Source organism: Festucalex cinctus, chromosome 1 (assembly GCF_051991245.1).
Source record: "Festucalex cinctus isolate MCC-2025b chromosome 1, RoL_Fcin_1.0, whole genome shotgun sequence".
NCBI lineage: Eukaryota > Metazoa > Chordata > Actinopteri > Syngnathiformes > Syngnathidae > Festucalex > Festucalex cinctus.
The window spans coordinates 38,489,534-38,506,411 of NC_135411.1; the positions used below are offsets into that span (position 1 = coordinate 38,489,534).

At 41.6% G+C, this 16,878-nt stretch overlaps 1 protein-coding gene across 1 annotated transcript in view; it reads right to left on the bottom strand.

Moving 5' to 3' along the window:
* Positions 1-225: 225 nt before the first annotated feature.
* The window catches only part of trpm4a (transient receptor potential cation channel, subfamily M, member 4a), a 49,318-nt gene continuing 32,665 nt past the window's right edge, over positions 226-16,878 (bottom strand). The window contains exons 13-28 of the mRNA XM_077534587.1: positions 16,515-16,643; positions 16,205-16,334; positions 14,634-14,779; positions 13,219-13,331; positions 13,034-13,141; positions 12,911-12,957; positions 7,863-8,095; positions 7,596-7,711; positions 6,957-7,089; positions 6,696-6,870; positions 3,629-3,794; positions 3,352-3,533; positions 1,717-1,849; positions 1,102-1,174; positions 664-757; positions 226-521 (exon numbers count right to left, since the gene is read on the bottom strand). Coding sequence (XP_077390713.1) covers positions 505-521; positions 664-757; positions 1,102-1,174; positions 1,717-1,849; positions 3,352-3,533; positions 3,629-3,794; positions 6,696-6,870; positions 6,957-7,089; positions 7,596-7,711; positions 7,863-8,095; positions 12,911-12,957; positions 13,034-13,141; positions 13,219-13,331; positions 14,634-14,779; positions 16,205-16,334; positions 16,515-16,643 — 1,995 coding nt within the window. The 3' untranslated portion in view covers positions 226-504. The remainder of the gene's footprint in view (positions 522-663; positions 758-1,101; positions 1,175-1,716; positions 1,850-3,351; positions 3,534-3,628; positions 3,795-6,695; positions 6,871-6,956; positions 7,090-7,595; positions 7,712-7,862; positions 8,096-12,910; positions 12,958-13,033; positions 13,142-13,218; positions 13,332-14,633; positions 14,780-16,204; positions 16,335-16,514; positions 16,644-16,878) is intronic.

Here is a 16,878-nt window from a genome sequence, read left to right on the forward strand (position 1 = left end):
CTAATTTTCCCCATTCGTCTGATTGGAGCAATATCACTGCCACATGATAAAATCAAATGTCTTCATTTCTGTATCCACCATTCTTAAAATGTTGTGCGCAGTGCAGTGGTGAACGCCTCAGTCACCACGGGCACAAACAGTTGGGACACTTTCACAGAACCTCCAACAAGATACTGGCAGTATCTGGAAAAGATTTTTTCATCAAGAAAAAAAGTTCATCGAGAATCATCATGATAAGGACTTTATTTTCCACTCTACAAAAAAAACTTTGAAATCGATGCAAAAATGTGCACATCCTTGCATTTGTCTGAGTTGAAATTAAGAAAAAATTAATTTAATGTCAACATAAATCCAATCAAAAGTTCTACAAAAGTGAAAAAAGTAAAATTAAAAGCAAGTTAAAACAACAACAACAACAACAAAAAACACTTTTCCCCTGAGTAAAGGTGTGAATGGATGTGTTAGTGCGCGCGTCTACACGCGTGTGAACCATTTTCAGGTGCTTCAGTTTGGCGACAGATCTACAAAGATTGGGAAAAATAGAATAGACACCTCATCAGTAGATAATCACAATCTCCACAATGCTGGTACACTGTTGTGAATATGTATTACTGAAGAAAGTATCAAAGTTCTTTGATCTGGGAGTTGACGATTCCACTTTACCTCTTAGGAGTGGAGGGGCGCGGTTGGCCGCAACCAAATTATTCTGAGACATAGCTTCCATCATCCAGGAGAGGGCGTTGCAGCAGAACTCCATCTAGGGGAGAGACAGAAATAGAATGAGAGAGAGGAGAGGAAGAGAGAATGAGTGGGAGAGAAAGTGGGAGAGCAGGAGAGAGATAGAATAAGAGGGAGACAAAATAAGAGAGAGAGACAGATAGAATGAGAGAACGAGCGAGAGAGAGCGGGAGAACAAGAGAAAGAGAAAAAGAGTGAGCGAGAAAGAGGAGCAAATAGAGAGAGAAAGAGAGAAATTAATTTAATAAACAACCATTCATTACACTGGTAATATCATAGAAGCTATGATATGGAACACCCCTAGTAAGTGGTAAGAATGACATATGGCTCTTGCATTTGTAACATGATTAATGTATGGCTGACCTCTGTCTCCAGGAGCTGCAAACGCCGGTCGTGGTCACGACGTTCTGTCATCTGCTTCAGCACACTGTCCACCCTACACACAGACAGCACAAACAAGGAAATATCAATATGCAACACCTTATTTCTACAAATCTCTGTAGTTTTTACGTTTTCATATGATCACTTCTACAACATTCAGAGAAAATCACAATGTCCAAACAATGGTAAGCTATTTTTTAGAAGAGGCATGCTTATGCATATTTATGAGGACCTTGAGGGCACCACGTTGGTGACACCTGATTTAGGACATTAGATATCTCATTAGCAAATTCTCCATTTATGTTTTTACTGTTAACATTACAAGTGTTTATATCCATGACTTTAGTTTCACTGAGTATGTATGGTCTAAATCTGATTAAAATTCAAGTACAATATTGATGAATCACAGATTTATGCAACAAATGTGACATTTGGTGCATATGCATGGATAATCAATAAGGCCCGATGCAACTGGGAAAAGTAATTTTAGAATGGGTTTGGTATATACCGGTAGTTGTGAGTAATTCATGATAATGAATCATGGAATATTCTATATTTATATCCATCCAGTTTAGTAGTATAAAGTGAAGTACTTACTTGACAGATGTACGTTTTAGCCGCTCTCTGTCACTCTCTCTTTGCTGCTTACTCTGAGCAGAGAGGAGGTCCTCTTTCTGGATGGCCTCCCACATGTTGAGTCGGCTCGCCTTTACATCATCCAGTTCCAAAACTGGGAGCAGAATGGAACAGTAATGGAACATAGCAGGGGAATGGGCTCTAATTTTGTATACAGGAAATGCTGGTGTATCCTAATTATTGAGCAGATCCTGAACAGGCACCGCTCATTGTGCCTGTTTGCTAATTTAGAAGAACACCGCGCCATGCTGGGCGTTCTGCTGTAGTGCGGATGTGTCCATGAAGATAAGGATAGTCAATGTAAAGTTCAGCGTGCTTGGACCACCTCTAAATATTAGCGCAAGGTAGTTATTGCTATTGTAGTTTTTTTTTTTTTTTTTTTTAAATGAAGCTATTCAAGCTAATGTTTTCTGTACGACGGCGTATTAGGGCCACATGGTAATATATATATATATATATATATATATATATATATATATATATATATATATATATATATATATATATATATATATATATATATTTATATTAGAGTCAATAGGTATAATAGTCAATAGTCAATTAGGTCAATATGACGAGAAAAAAAGTGGCAAATTTGCAAACCCTCATCTGCAGTTGTGCTGTGAATTGTTCCATTGAGTACATCTGTTTGATTTTTTTTAATCATTGTGCAACTGTGGGTGGTTCAGGTTTCAGCCAGTTGATGGTTATCATTTTTCTTGCAGTCATTAGGAGGAGATGAAGCAAATAAAAATCAAAGGATCCAGGGGGAGTGTCACTTTAAGAATACTTTCCAATTTTCCCCTTACTCTAGTCCAGAAACATTGTATGATGGGGCAGTTCCAAAAGACGTGGGTCTGATCCCCCACAAGACCACAATTCCTCCAACATTTATCACTAACCCCACGCGTATACACGGAGCACTTTAATTGGGTTCTAAAGAATCTTATTTTAGCTTTCCAGTCAAATTCCTTCCACATTTGACTCCTTACCCCCTTATGACAACCAGAGCAAACATCTTCCCAGGTATCACCATCCAAGGTCACATTCAATTCGAGTTCCAACTGTTGTTTTATGTGTTGTGTGTTATCTGACATATCCATTAGTAATTTCTTATACATGGAAGACACTTGTTTTTTCATTACACTTTCACAATCAATTGACTGAAATGCTTTTCTACATGAGTTGGTTCCCTTCTAATATGAACCCAACCATAATGTGTCATTATATAATTTCTAATTTGTAGATACCGATAATGATCCCTTGACATTAGATTGAATTTGCTACATAATTGTGCAAAACTTTTTAATCATGTTTCCTTCAAATAACTGACTCAAAGTTCTGAAGTTATTTTCAGCCCACCTATCAAAGACACTGTCCACTATTGATGGTAAAAATGAATATTCCCATTTATGGGCATGGCCTGAGAAAGGGCATCCCCTAAATTTGCCACTTTTTAATATGACGAGAACAAAAAAGTGGCACATTTGCCACTTTTTTTTTCTCGTAATATTGCCCCCGCCCCCTAAAAAAAAAAAATAAATTCTACATGGCCCTAATACGCAGTCGTATTTCTGTGATTTGTGCTGTTCTCACCAAAGTGTCTTTTCTTTTCTGAGGGGATGCGGCGAATGTATCTCTTGATGAAAACATTAAGATGTGAAATGATAATAAACGGCGGGGCCAGGCAAGGCCTCGAGTGGTATTCCACAATTAGGCTGTAGCGCTGAAACTTCCAATAGGTGTCACTGTTGTCCTGAACTTTGTTGAAAGTGTAACTGTTGGAAGTAAAGGAAAATGAATTAAGACGTCAGTGATCGTCAACATAGGAAAGCTCTACTGATGTGTATGAAATGAATCATTCAGAGTGTACCTGAACATGGCAATGAGGAGATTGATTAACAGTATGTTGGTAACCAGAAGATAGACAGCCTGGAGGAAGATAACCAGCCAGTTGGCGTAGGTGTTCATGCAAGGCTCCGCTCCTGCTTGAATTAATGTCCTGTTGTCGGTACAGTTGATTTCTTGAAAGTATTCAGCTACATGGAAAAGAGATGCAGATGTGCAAAGCATCATGTGAGAATACTGAATACATTTACAAACTTTCTACCAACAAACATTTAATTGTGTTCAAGTGGAGACACATCAGTTAACAGCAAGGCACATAAGCTGCATTTCCATTACCCTCAGATTTGCAAGTTGCGCAAAAGCAAACTGGAAATGTAAACACATGGTTTTCTAAAAAAAAAAAAAAAAAAAAAAAAAAAACTCAAATATTGCAATAAAAAGTTTTTACACTCTCATGAGGTGTTTTATTGTATTTTTTTGAGACATGTCGAAATAGAAGTATTTCGGAAGTGTAAAGCAGTGGTCCCCAACCACCACTTTGGACCGGCTGTGGCGGGCCGCACAGTTGAAAGAATTAAAAAACAAACAACAACAAAAACTTACTGTATTTCCGGTTAATTGATTAGCCGAGGCTTAAAAATATTTTATTAAAAAAAAAAAAAAGTGACCCGATTCTTTCTGTTTGCGACAAACTCTTGCCACATGTCAAGATGCTAATTATCTCAGTCACGTAGCGCTGATGCTAATCGACAAGTTAGCAAAATGAGTAAAAAACAGACTTTATTGGGAAAGTGTCTTTGCAATGATGAAAAAGCCCAGTAATGAGACAACACAGGAGCCTATGACCAAGAAGAAAAAGAAAGACGCATGGACTTACAGCTCCAGGTGATTCCCACGCATGATGGCCTGCTCTGCGGCGAGCGGCTCTTAATTTAGCGTTATGGTGAGTGAGTTACTCATGGACTTTAGATTTGTTCTGTAGTGCCTTGTTATGCTGGCGCATTTAATGGCGCTGCTAATATAATTACATAAAAAATGTGGCTTCACATTTACATCTACAAAATATCCCAATTTTGTGTTGCTTGTATATCATTCATAAGCATTACCATATTGACCTCACCATATTAAAGCGTTCTTGTTACCCTTGTTATGGTGTTTGTACTGCTAGTAAAGGTGTGTAAAAATACATAGTGGATTTGTGTTTGTTGTTGTAGCCTTTTATTAATCAGCCGCCAAACAGCTAAGCATTCCTCCGAGTGGCCGTGGCAAGACTGGCCAGCCATTGCAGTACAACCGCATCATCTTTAAATGTGGAAATTGCAGGGATGTTCAATTTTTCAATAAAGATTTAAACCAAAATGGCTCTTTTGCCACAAGAAATAGATAGTGGAAGAAGGGGGCGGGGGGTACGTGGGCCGCAAACCCGGGACCTTTTGCTTACAGGGTGTGCGTGCTCACCACTACACCATTCATTCAGTTAAAGTTCTGTAAAGTTCTGGTGGGAACCTCCACTGGTTCTTGTATCTTAATGCTCACCATATTATACTAACAGTAATAACAAGAAGACTGCCTGTTCTCAGTTGAGCTATTTACTGGATGCCAGAAAGATCGAGTTCACAGCTGCGGAGCCCTCTTCTATTAGCATGCGGAAGAGGAACTGTTCTATTCAAAATCGTCTCTGCACTTATACTGTCTAGGCCGTCCCCCCACATGGGCGAACGACTCAGTCTCCCCATGTGAGACTGTGTGACCGGATGGCCTTAACTGGTTTCTACTGGATAAGTATGACAAAATGCAGACAGATAGAAATGTGCCAAGCAAGGACAAATGGCAGGAACCAAGCAAGGACGAATAACAGCGTCACAACTGCCTAGCTGAAGTCATCTATCTAATTAATAAGAGCTTTGCTTGTAGTTTACACAAGCGTCAGCCACAGCATGTGGAACCTTTCTGGGAATTTAAGAAGGCCAATTGTCATTGCACTTTGGAATTGTTAATGTGAAGGATAACTGATTGCTTTGAATTCACTTGAAAAGAATGTTTACTGATAAAAGCTACTTTTATCACTATCCTGCGAGCATGGAGGTCTCAGAAAATGTGGGTGTGTGTTTAGTCCACAGAGGCGGTGCGGGTGGGTGGGTCCTCAACTGATTACGTCAAAGATTGAGTACCCGCTCATTTTCTCGGGTTGGGAGGGGCTGGGTGCTTGGAAAGCAGAATGACCGAGAATTTCTCATAGATGGCCAATGGAGGAAAACGCCACTTCGGCAATGTTTTTGGTGAGGAATTAGCATTTTAACATGGCCAAAACCTGCAAAAAGTTCATTTTCACATTACTGACCCTTCAACACACCTGTTCCCTATTCACAGCTGAGGCCTTGTAAAACTACCCATCCAGGCATCCATTATCTGCCGCATATCCGGAGTCGGGTCGTGGGGGCAGCAGCTTCAGCAGGGAAGCTCAGACTTCCCTCTCCCCAGCCACTTCAACCAGCCCCTCCAGTGGGATTCCAAGGCGTTCCCAGGCCAGCCGAAAGACATGGTCTCTCCAGCGTGTCCTGGGGCGTCCCCGGGGCCTACTGCCAGTGGGACATGCCCGGAACACATCTCCAGGGAGGTGTCCAGGAGGCATCCGAACCTGATGACCAAGCCACCTCAGCTGGCTCCTCTCAATGTGGAGGAGCTGCGGCTCGATTCTGAGTCCCTCCCAGATGACGCTTCTCACCCTATCTCTTTTACTACTTTGTTTCTAAGAGAGGTAAATATTTGTCTGTCGTGGACCTTTTTTGTTTTTAACAGTTTTAAGAGCCCGGTCTCTTTGTTTCGTTAATGTCCATATATTATCATTCAGCCATGGGTGGTGATTTTTTTTCTTCTGTGATTTAATCCTCATTTTCTTCCTGAAGGCAGACCCGGTTTCTTGAATAACAGTTGTAAATGTATGACAGTTACCATGATATGTGGTTTGTGTCAAATCTGTTGGCCCCTGCTGACTAGGGGGTTCCAAGCAATTGCCTGCCTCGCCTGACGGCAAGCTACGTCTCTGCATGGCGCAAAAAAAAGGTTGGGGACCACTTGACTGAGCCACTCACCATCCACTTCTTCCATAGGAAGTAGTCCGTAAATGTGCATGTAGGGTTTGTGAAAGACACGTCGAAATATCCATTCAGGTCGGGGATCATATGAGTAGAGAAGTGCCTGGTTGGCTACTCCATAAGCCATGATCCACACAGCCAGGAAAAAGAGGAAGAAGAAAATGTCTTTCATCTGTGGAAAGCAAATTGTGACATTGTATTTTAATCATTTGAAATTTCCTTTATGTGTTGTTGTTTATTTGTATTTTGACATCTTACCATTTTGCCGACAATGATAATCTTGGGCCCAAGCTGTTTGTGGACGGCAAATATATGGATCAGACGCAATGAGAAGACTATATAATCGATGGCCATCAGAGTTCGCCCAAACTCAAATGACCATGGAAACATTCTGAAAGACAAAATGACACAAGCATCATGGAACCGCTGAAAAAACAACAACAACAAAAACATTCCTTGTGGGCCACTTGTTCACCAATTTTTATATATTTAGAATGATTTGTATTTTTACCATAAAAAATGTTGCAAATGTATTATTACAGGTCGAATACTTTAAGTATCATTGTCACGTGGCTGCCCATCAAAAACATGTTTTGTAAGTGAATGGAAGACTAAATGGTTCAAGTGTGAAATGGTCGTTTGTCTATATGTGCCCTGTGATTGGCTGTCACTATAAAAGTATTATTTCTATTTATAGTTTATTGTATTTTTCTACACTTGTATAAAATGTTCATTTTAAAGTTTTGCTAGAAAAAATGCAATTAACTCAAACATAAAAACATGCCCAACAGACTTTTATGCAGTCTTGCACTCTGTCTCGTTCATATTTTTATTGAATAATAAAACTACACGAGAGTTCAACTTCAGGCAAGGATATAAACTGATTTACTTGCTCACCTGCAGCACAGAGCACAAATGAAGATGACGATGGCTGTAAGGTCACACTGATTCCATATATCCTGGATGTAACTCTTCATCCTCTGGAGCACAAAGTTGTTGGGCATGAAGAAGCCCTGTCAACAGAAGAGCAAGAGAGTTTGACTTTGCTTTGAGGAGTAGTCATGTTCATTTGTCTGAAATAACTCTTAAAGTGAGACATTATCGCATTTTTAATGATGACCCCTATAATACATGAGTGGTAAAACTTGTCTCTTAACCACTGACCTGCCGAATCTCTTCACATACTAAGGTAAAAACCCAAAAGTACAGCACAAATTCCAGTTTGGATGGGCCACCTTGAGATGTGGGCTTGAAATCCACCAATAGGACGTAAGCAAACAAGAGGAGGAACACAAAGTACATCAGCACGTTGCCCAGGAATGAGATGACAGGGGCAAACCAAAACTGTCTCCACCGTGACACTATGAATGGTCTTCTAATTTTGGCTGCTGAAGAGGCTGAAACAAAAAGATAAAAGCAGTAAATACCACATGGAAACTAGAATAACACTCAATTACAACTTTAGCGTGAACTATTATGTCCAGTACAGTGAAAAAGATCAGAATTAACAGGGAAGTTTGAGGCCTGGCTTTTACAGCACCGCCTGCTCCTGTGGTTGCAGACAATCTATAAAGTTTATTTGACAGCAGTGGAAGGCAAGTGAACACACATCTAGGCAAGTGTCTCGGAATATCACCAAACGTCATGTCAGTAGGGCTATACATCCGATATGGTCAGTTAAAACTACCCTGTCAACACCCACTTTAGTTTAATGAATATACACAATTTTCTTAGTGTATTAATGTAAAATACATAGATTACAATTCACTCCAAAGATATTCATATTGCATTCGAATTTAACTGAATGTGTTTCGAAGAGCACAATCAGTGTTTACTTGAACAAGCATGTGAACATAAAACGGGCAAAAGGACAAAGAGCGACCAATAAGCAAATGTACAAATAGGATAAGACATTTTACACTTTACAAGGCACAATTACCAAACACAATTAAACCAGCAAGATGAGTAGAATCCAATTTATGAATCTCATGTAAGTGCTTATTTGTGAGCCTTGAGCGCAAGCTTTTTTCTTTTCTTTTTTTTATTATTAATGCTCATTAGTGAAAAGACTCGCTCACAAAAGGTAGGTAGTACCAAACATTGACAACATTTTTGCAACCAGTGCTGTCAATGTAGGATAGCCTGGTAGGAGGTACTTTTAAAATGTGTCCAAACCCACAGAGGCAAATTTGTCCTGCAATTCTACATTACACTGCAAATCAATGATTTCAAGTTGCATGTCAACAGGCAAATCAGAAGCTCTCACTGTGAATGGTGAGCGGAAAACTGAACTCTGTCTCGAGTTCGTTAAAGACCTGAAATTGTTTCTCAAACTCCCAACAACAACCCTGAAATCTTGTCTTTGTACCGTTTCACATCAGAATTAACGCTTGCTGTGCACGTATCTTTTAGACAGGGAAAATGAGCAGGGTCACCACTTAAAAACTGTGTCTCCCATAAACTGTATCAATTTGAATGAACGTATGCTGTCATAATACTGTTACAATTTTTTTGCGTCCATGCAACATTTTGTAACTTAAGTTTATTCAAGTGCTCTGTGATGTCAACCATAAACGCAAGGTCCTGCAGCCATAGTGGGCACTGTAATTCGTTAGCATGTTTACCTTTTTTTCCATGAATTGTCCGATTTCACCATGTAAATCAAAGAAGAGCTTGAACACAGCACCTCTGCTTAACCATCGTACTGTACTTCCGTGTGGTATGGCACACCATGGGTAATGTTGCTGTCAAACTGACGATGGTTGAGACGTCTGGCTCGGATGAAATTCACCGACAGTTCAGAAATTGTCTGCCACGATATTTCTCGGCAAGCTAATATTGGCAAAAGCTTGTCGCTTTTCGGGTCACACAATTTCGGCAGCCTTCATTCAGATGCAGTGTTTGACGAACTCTCTATCGCTGTACGGCTTTGATGCTATTGCTATTTGGCTAGCAATTACGTAGCTGGCTCTCACCGCAGCCTCACTGGCTTCTCAGCTCCGGGTGAAGACAGATTGCTGTTTTCTCAGACGTATCATAATTTCATTCGCCTTTTTTCTCAGTTCTCCATGCAAGATGTTCTATTTTTCTGCATGCTGAGTGTCGGAGTTGCGCTGAATAGGGTATATGCCACGGAAGAGGCGGGACGTGATTTTGCACATCAGTTTATTTCCAGTCCGGGTTGCGAACGCGCAACCGAGGGGCACAAAGTCGGAAGCACAATTATTTTTGACGCAGCCAACACGTCGCAAACCGAACCGGAAACAAACTGATGTGCAAAAACAGTCCCGCCTCTTCTGTGGCATATATCCCATATTGTATTCTTTCAGCACTGAAACTTGCCGCTTGCACACCAAGCACACTGGCTTCCCATTCACCTCCGTCAACATATAAGAATATATCCACTGTTCTTGAAAAATCCGACACTCTGGGGCATATTCACTAAAGCCTAATTTATGCCTCCACGTTTGCTCTCGCGTCGATGAGCGCCGTCGATCACATGATCGACGCGAGCCATGAATTTTAAGTGCTGCGTCACTCGTGGCCGGCCGACGTGCACACGTCGCCAATCCTTGGACGCACGTCGATGGCGGGGCGTCGCTCGCTTCTGATTGGTCCGTTCGATGGCGTTTTTTCTTTTTTTTCTCTCTCTCTCCGCCCCCCGCCCAGATAGTTTCCGTGAAGGCAACTGGCGGCGCAAATCGACTTCCCTGCTCGGAGACCACGGCTGTGCATGTGGATATGTGCCTGGGACGAGAGGCGGAAAACAACAATAACAAAAAAAAAAAAAAAAAAACTGTGTTCGCTAAGCGCACGGCTGTTGTGTTTTGGCGAGTTTACGGCCAACACCGGTGCAAATTGGCAATAATTAATTGCCACGGTGATGAACTTACTCTCCCCCCGGCTTTGTTTCGTGTTTCTGAATTAAATTGAACTTCCTGAATCCGTCATAAAATGCAGAGGAATCGCCACTCTGTGGCGGCCCAGCCATAGCGACAGCGGGACTTGGTGTGAAACTCCAGCAGACACAGATGTGTATTGTGATGTGTATTGCGCACAAGTCGGAAGGCAAACGCAAGAGCGGAGCTCCAACGTGACCCCTCGACGCGAGCCTCTCGCAGAAGCATACTGAGGCCTTAACAACCATGTTCTTGCCGCAAATCCATTGCCATGTGTGGTAAATCAGGTGCAGATTTGCTCCAAGCTGTCAGTTTTGTGGGCGTGTTTGCGCCGGTATATGATTAGAGCAATATGCTTAGTGAATTAACTGGGCGCAGACTGCGGGTGCAGTTGTGGTGCAATATTTCGTGCTATTACCGGACGCAGCGCATTCTTAAGGCCTCAGTATGCTTCTGCGAGAGGCTCGCGTCGAGGCGTCACGTTGGAGCTCCGCTCTTGCGTTTGCCTTCCGACTTGTGCGCAATACACATCGGTGTCTGCTGGAGTTTCACACCAAGAGAGTGGCGATTCCTCTGCATTTTATGACGGATTCAGGAAGTTCAATTTAATTCAGAAACACGAAACAAAGCCGGGGGGAGAGTAAGTTCATCACCGTGGCAATTAATTATTGCCAATTTGCACCGGTGTCGGCCGTAAACTCGCCAAAACACAACAGCCGTGCGCTTAGCGAACACAGTTTTTTATTTTTTTTTTGTTATTGTTGTTTTCCGCCTCTCGTCCCAGGCACATATCCACATGCACAGCCGTGGTCTCCGAGCAGGGAAGTCGATTTGCGCCGCCAGTTGCCTTCACGGAAACTATCTGGGCGGGGGGCGGGGAGAGAGAGAGAGAGAGAGAGAAAAAAAAAAGAAAAAACGCCATCGAACGGACCAATCAGAAGCGAGCGACGCCCCGCCATCGACGTGCGTCCAAGGATTGGCGACGTGTGCATGTCGGCCGGCCACGAGCGACGCAGCACTTAAAATTCATGGCTCGCGTCGATCATGTGATCGACGGCGCTCATCGACGCGAGAGCAAACGTGGAGGCATAAATTAGGCTTTATAGTAACAGTTGCGAGGAAGATGACATTATCAGAAAGCGAGGTTGGACCGAGAGTAAGCGTTTAGAGCGCCATTAAACTGTACAGAGCAGAGAGGACGACAACGACGTCATTCATTCATAAAGTACAAATTATTGGTGCGATTGTTTTTAAAAAATATATTTTCAGAGGTTGGCGTGGGCGTACAGTTTAGTGAATAGGCCCCTCTGTGTCCACTTTTCTCCTTTTTGACAAAGACATTTTGCTGATGAGGGTGCCAGCTCCACTTATGCTCAGGTACCACCTGTTGCTAGTTCTGCCGCAGTGTTGTGTTCATGTTGTCTGTGAGTCTGTGACTCTGCACTCACTAAAACACAGTGCACCCCCTAGCGGTCAATAGCGAAACTGCATATTTGGAAGAAAATTATGGTATTATTTTTATTTAATTTTTTTAAAATGCAGATTTATCTCACGGGCCGTACCGAAACCACAGGTCGCCCCACATGCCGTATGTTTGACACCACTGGGCTAGAGTTACCCCTCTTTCTCTGGTTACCTCACTTTCTGAAACGGAAAACTAGAGTTTCCCGCATTTCAGGGTTAACAGACTCAGAATGTTCACTAAACCTGCTTTGTGAAACGAACCCCTGGTGCATTACTGAGCTGACTGATGCTAACTTGACAGCAACGGTAATCGTAGGAGGTTTTCCCATCATGCTTTGTTGCCGTTATTCATAACACTTGTGACTGGGTTATGCCCTCTTTAATGTGTTATTTTTGTACAGATAAGGTGTAATATAGTTAGTTACAGTGTTATTATTTCTATTTGTGGATTAAAGTTTTGCAACTTTTAGTATTAAATGGTAACACCCTTAGTGACAAAGGCAGGCAGTCAGTGCTACAATATATATAATATCACATTTACTTGACAATGAGAAGCCATATTAAAACGCTCTTTAATGACCACTTTCAAACTGCTGCATGTGTACACTGGACCTGGCTAGGTCTACCAAATAAGATGCACTGTATTTACTGATTTTGAACCGAACCGTGGCAAATATCCCGCCGGGCCTTTGTAACAGTTAGACAGCATCAGTGTAGTTGTATTCAATTTCTTTTGGTTCACTGTATTATGTATTGAGCATAGAGGAGGAAAAATGTTTAGTTACTGGAGAAAATGTGACCCGAATCATATTTGCTAAATTAATACAACAATATTTGATCAAAACCCACCTTTCAGATTTTCTTTGAGAGCCTTGACCTCTTCAGCATCATCATCACTATTAAGTGCGCAACAAAGAAGACAGTTTGGAAAACAATAGTGGAAGCATAATTCTGTTTTGGAACAATATTTACTTGTGTAGAATGTCTTCCAGGGAGAGGGCCGTAGCATCATTTACTTCTAAGTTGTCAGTCTGTATGTTGTCGACCTCCACAGGGGTAACTGCTTCCTCCTTATCCTTCCTGTATATACACACCGGGCTAAATCTCCCCCACAAACAATGCAACCAAATGGAGAATGCTGAGAGTGCAACACCGACCTGAAATGGATTAAGTCTGTGTAGATGAGGGGAGGCATGAAGAAGCACATCACCAATTTCCACACCTCAGTTTCTCTGTCCATGCTACCCCACCAGATCTGGGACAGCAATGCCTACAGCCGAGAGCAGAAGATTTACCAAAACACGATGCAAAAATAATGATACACTATTGAAATTTGGTGTGGTTATTCAAAACGAGAAGTTAACACTGTTGTTTTCTATGTACTGTTCAATTTAACCCATTAAGGTCGGGAGCGCATGACCACGATTCTCCTGTTAGTTGCAGCACTCTTCTCCCTTTAAAGCCGCGAGAGCAGATACGTCATTTTGTTTGGTTTTGACCAATTCTTGGCCTCTTAGCCGATGAAATGCATCAAAATATACACGAGAGGGTGACGTGGGCCTCGTAGCATGTCCTGGAATATTATTCGAGCATTTATGGCTGACGCAGATTCGCAGGAGTTATGAAATAATTGACGGCGAGTGACGACGGCACAGGAGGAATTCGAATCAGTGTAAAGAGTCGACACTGACAGTCTATTAAGAAATATGTTTGTAGACAATAGGCGTTTATTCCACCGCCGGAACTTTTGGAGAACTTTTCAGTTTACCTTGGTAAAATTCAGTTCTCGCGTTTTTCCACCAACAACAATTACCAGGGTAATTAAATTCCCCAGGGGACATCCAAGTCATATCTCAGCAGCAGGGTCTTGCTTAGCCAGGCCGGAACTTTGAGGGGGCGGGCTGCAATGGCCACGGCTGATTGGTCAAATTTGGGGGCGTTGTTTTTACATCAGCTGGGCTCAATCAAACTCATTTGAATTAATTACAGAGAACTCTAAGACAGCTGTGAAGCTGAGGAAACACAATTCTAAATTCCCTGCTGAACTTTAACAACCAAGAACTCCCTTTACCCAGAACTCAAAGTTCCAGGGCTTGTTGGTGGACAAACGCCTAATGAGGATGTTGAAAATTTCAATGGCTTCGTAACGGAATGGACGACGAATAAATACCACTCCATTCCCAGAGGTTATTAAAACTACTATGTGATCCAGTGTAGAAGGTAAATATACCAGCAGATGGCGAAACAGTTGTTTGTTGATTTATTTTTATTTTTATTTTTTTTTTAATATAAGGTTTATAATAATGAACTTAGTTTGTGTGAACGCCACAGGTGCAAGTTCTGAAATGTTTTTGGAATTATGTTTCTTATCTGCTTCAGCAGCTAAAATATAAATGATTTAGTAGTCATTGACAATATTGTTGAATTTCCAGGAAACTTCAGGTTTTCGGGGGTGACGCTTTTGGCCTTAATCTTACATGTGACCAAAATCTAAGGCTGACAAAAACATGCAGTGCAGTGGTTATATATATATATGTCAAAAACCAAGTAAAGTGATCAGGTAAGAATCAACCTGAACTCCATCATGGCTGAAGAACTGGCGAGCATCAGCCGCAGTTGCCATCTGCAGACATGTACTTGCAAGCCACACTGGAGACTTCCTTATCAGGAGGTTGAAGGAGCGTCTCTCACTGCTCTGGTAACACTCTCCAAATACATCTGAACAGCAGACAAAAAGTACAACAATTAAATATGATATAATGTTATATAGCCTCTTTTAAACTGTTGCCAAGAAGAGGTGCTCAGTGGTGTGCAGCGTGGGGTGTATACGTCACACATCTAGACAAGAGATGAACCAGGGGTGTATTTCACAAAGGAGGTTCAACAAACAGAGATTAACCCTGAACAACGAGTTCACATACCCTCAGATAGGAAACTCTGCGTTTTTGGTTCCAGTCCAGCTGATTCCAGTGAGTTATATCAACGAGTAATCGCACCTGGACTTCCTTACTCCCAGAGTTAAACGACCATCTCAATGGAGCCCCGATTCATCGAGTCACCATGGCAACGGGGAAGCCGAGCGCGGCGCCGCCCTCTGCTTCCACGTTGCTTTTTGATGTTTTTGCCCCTCTCAAATGAAAATCCTAATGTGATCATATGTCGAATTTGAAGATGTCTTTATTTTAAAAAAAAAGAAAAAGAGAGAGACAAAAAAGTGCAACACCGCAGCGGCTCCCCATACAGGAAGGCAGCGTGGGAGAACATTGCTGATCAGGTCAATGCGTAAATTTCAATGTATAGTCCTTTGCAATCACAATATTACAGGGGAAATCTGTTGTATGATAGCTCATTAATTCATTTCATTTAGATCCTGCGAGGGAGAAGCGCACTTGATTTAATATAATGAAATATAAAACACTTAGATGAAATATAAAAACATTATTCAAATGGGAAAAGAAAAAGAAAATGGAGCGCAATACTGCATGCTACGATGTGAGCGCATATGAGTATGTCTGGTAATGTTGCAAATGACGGATTAAGTTGTGCATGAAGATGATGGACTGTGATGTGAAACAGTATCACTCAATCAGATAACTGTGCATTTGGAAATGCCTGCAGCATATATGCGCGATCTGATAACATTCTCGCGACGAATAATTAATTCCCTGCGCAATTAAGGGGCACCTTCATCAATAGGTACATTGTCAAAATGACATGCCATGTTCATGACAAAAGTGGACTTTATGCAAAAGACTGCAGGTGTATTTATGAAAAAAGTCGCAGCAGTAGATTGAATGAATGAGGAAATGAATTGTCGTGTGTGGCTGAAAAGAGGCGGGGACAGAGAAAAACTCGAGGTTCATTGTGACAAACCTGCCACCGACCTGGTTAGATGCATGGACCATGTTACTACGGTAAAAAAAAAAAAAAAAAAAAAAAAAAAAAAAAAAAAAAAAAATTATATATATATATATATATATATATATATATATATATATATATATATATATATATATATATATATATATATATATATATCAGGAGAGTAGAGTACCGGCACTTTTTTTTGCAAATGTGGGAAATAATCACCTGACCACACCATTTCATTTGGAGCACACTGACTGTATTTATGTTCTGACTCACCGTGTGCAAGATCCTCAAATTTCTGCGCCAGTTCTTTCATGGCCACCTTGCTCTCTGTCTCACTTTCGAGCTTAGAAATTTCCCTCAGCAGCTTGCAGCCACCCAGCGCACTCAGCACCGACTCCCCTGCCTGACCAGGAACAGAGATACAAGCCACATCGTGGTCAGTAAATGACATCACTTGACTTCCCAGTACATATGTGCAGTAAACTAGATGCTAATTATTTGGTCCGAAAGCAAAAGTGGCTTGATCATATTTATGATAATGTACAATATTTATTTGCTCATATTTTTCCTTTAAGAGCCTCACCATCTCCCAGAAGTAAATAGCCATTTCACTGCGGTTCTGCAGGACAGCCCAGATGAAGAGTGCTGCCCAGGGAGACTGGCAGCGTTGGTCGCGGTATGCACATTTCCCCTGCAACAACTTGATGACCCTCTGAAGAAAAAACAAACAAAAAACTTTGATTTTAGTGTACAGTGTTGATTTTTGTATGTCCATTGTCAAAAAATGACAATTATTGATGAAAACTTTTAGTGAACTTCCCACGGGCTCACCACCGGTGGGAGGGGCCAAAGGGGTCGGGTGCAGAGCAGGCTGGGTGGCAGCCAAAGGCGGAGACCTTGGCGGACCGATCCCCGGCTACAGAAGCTGGCTCTCGGGACATGGAATG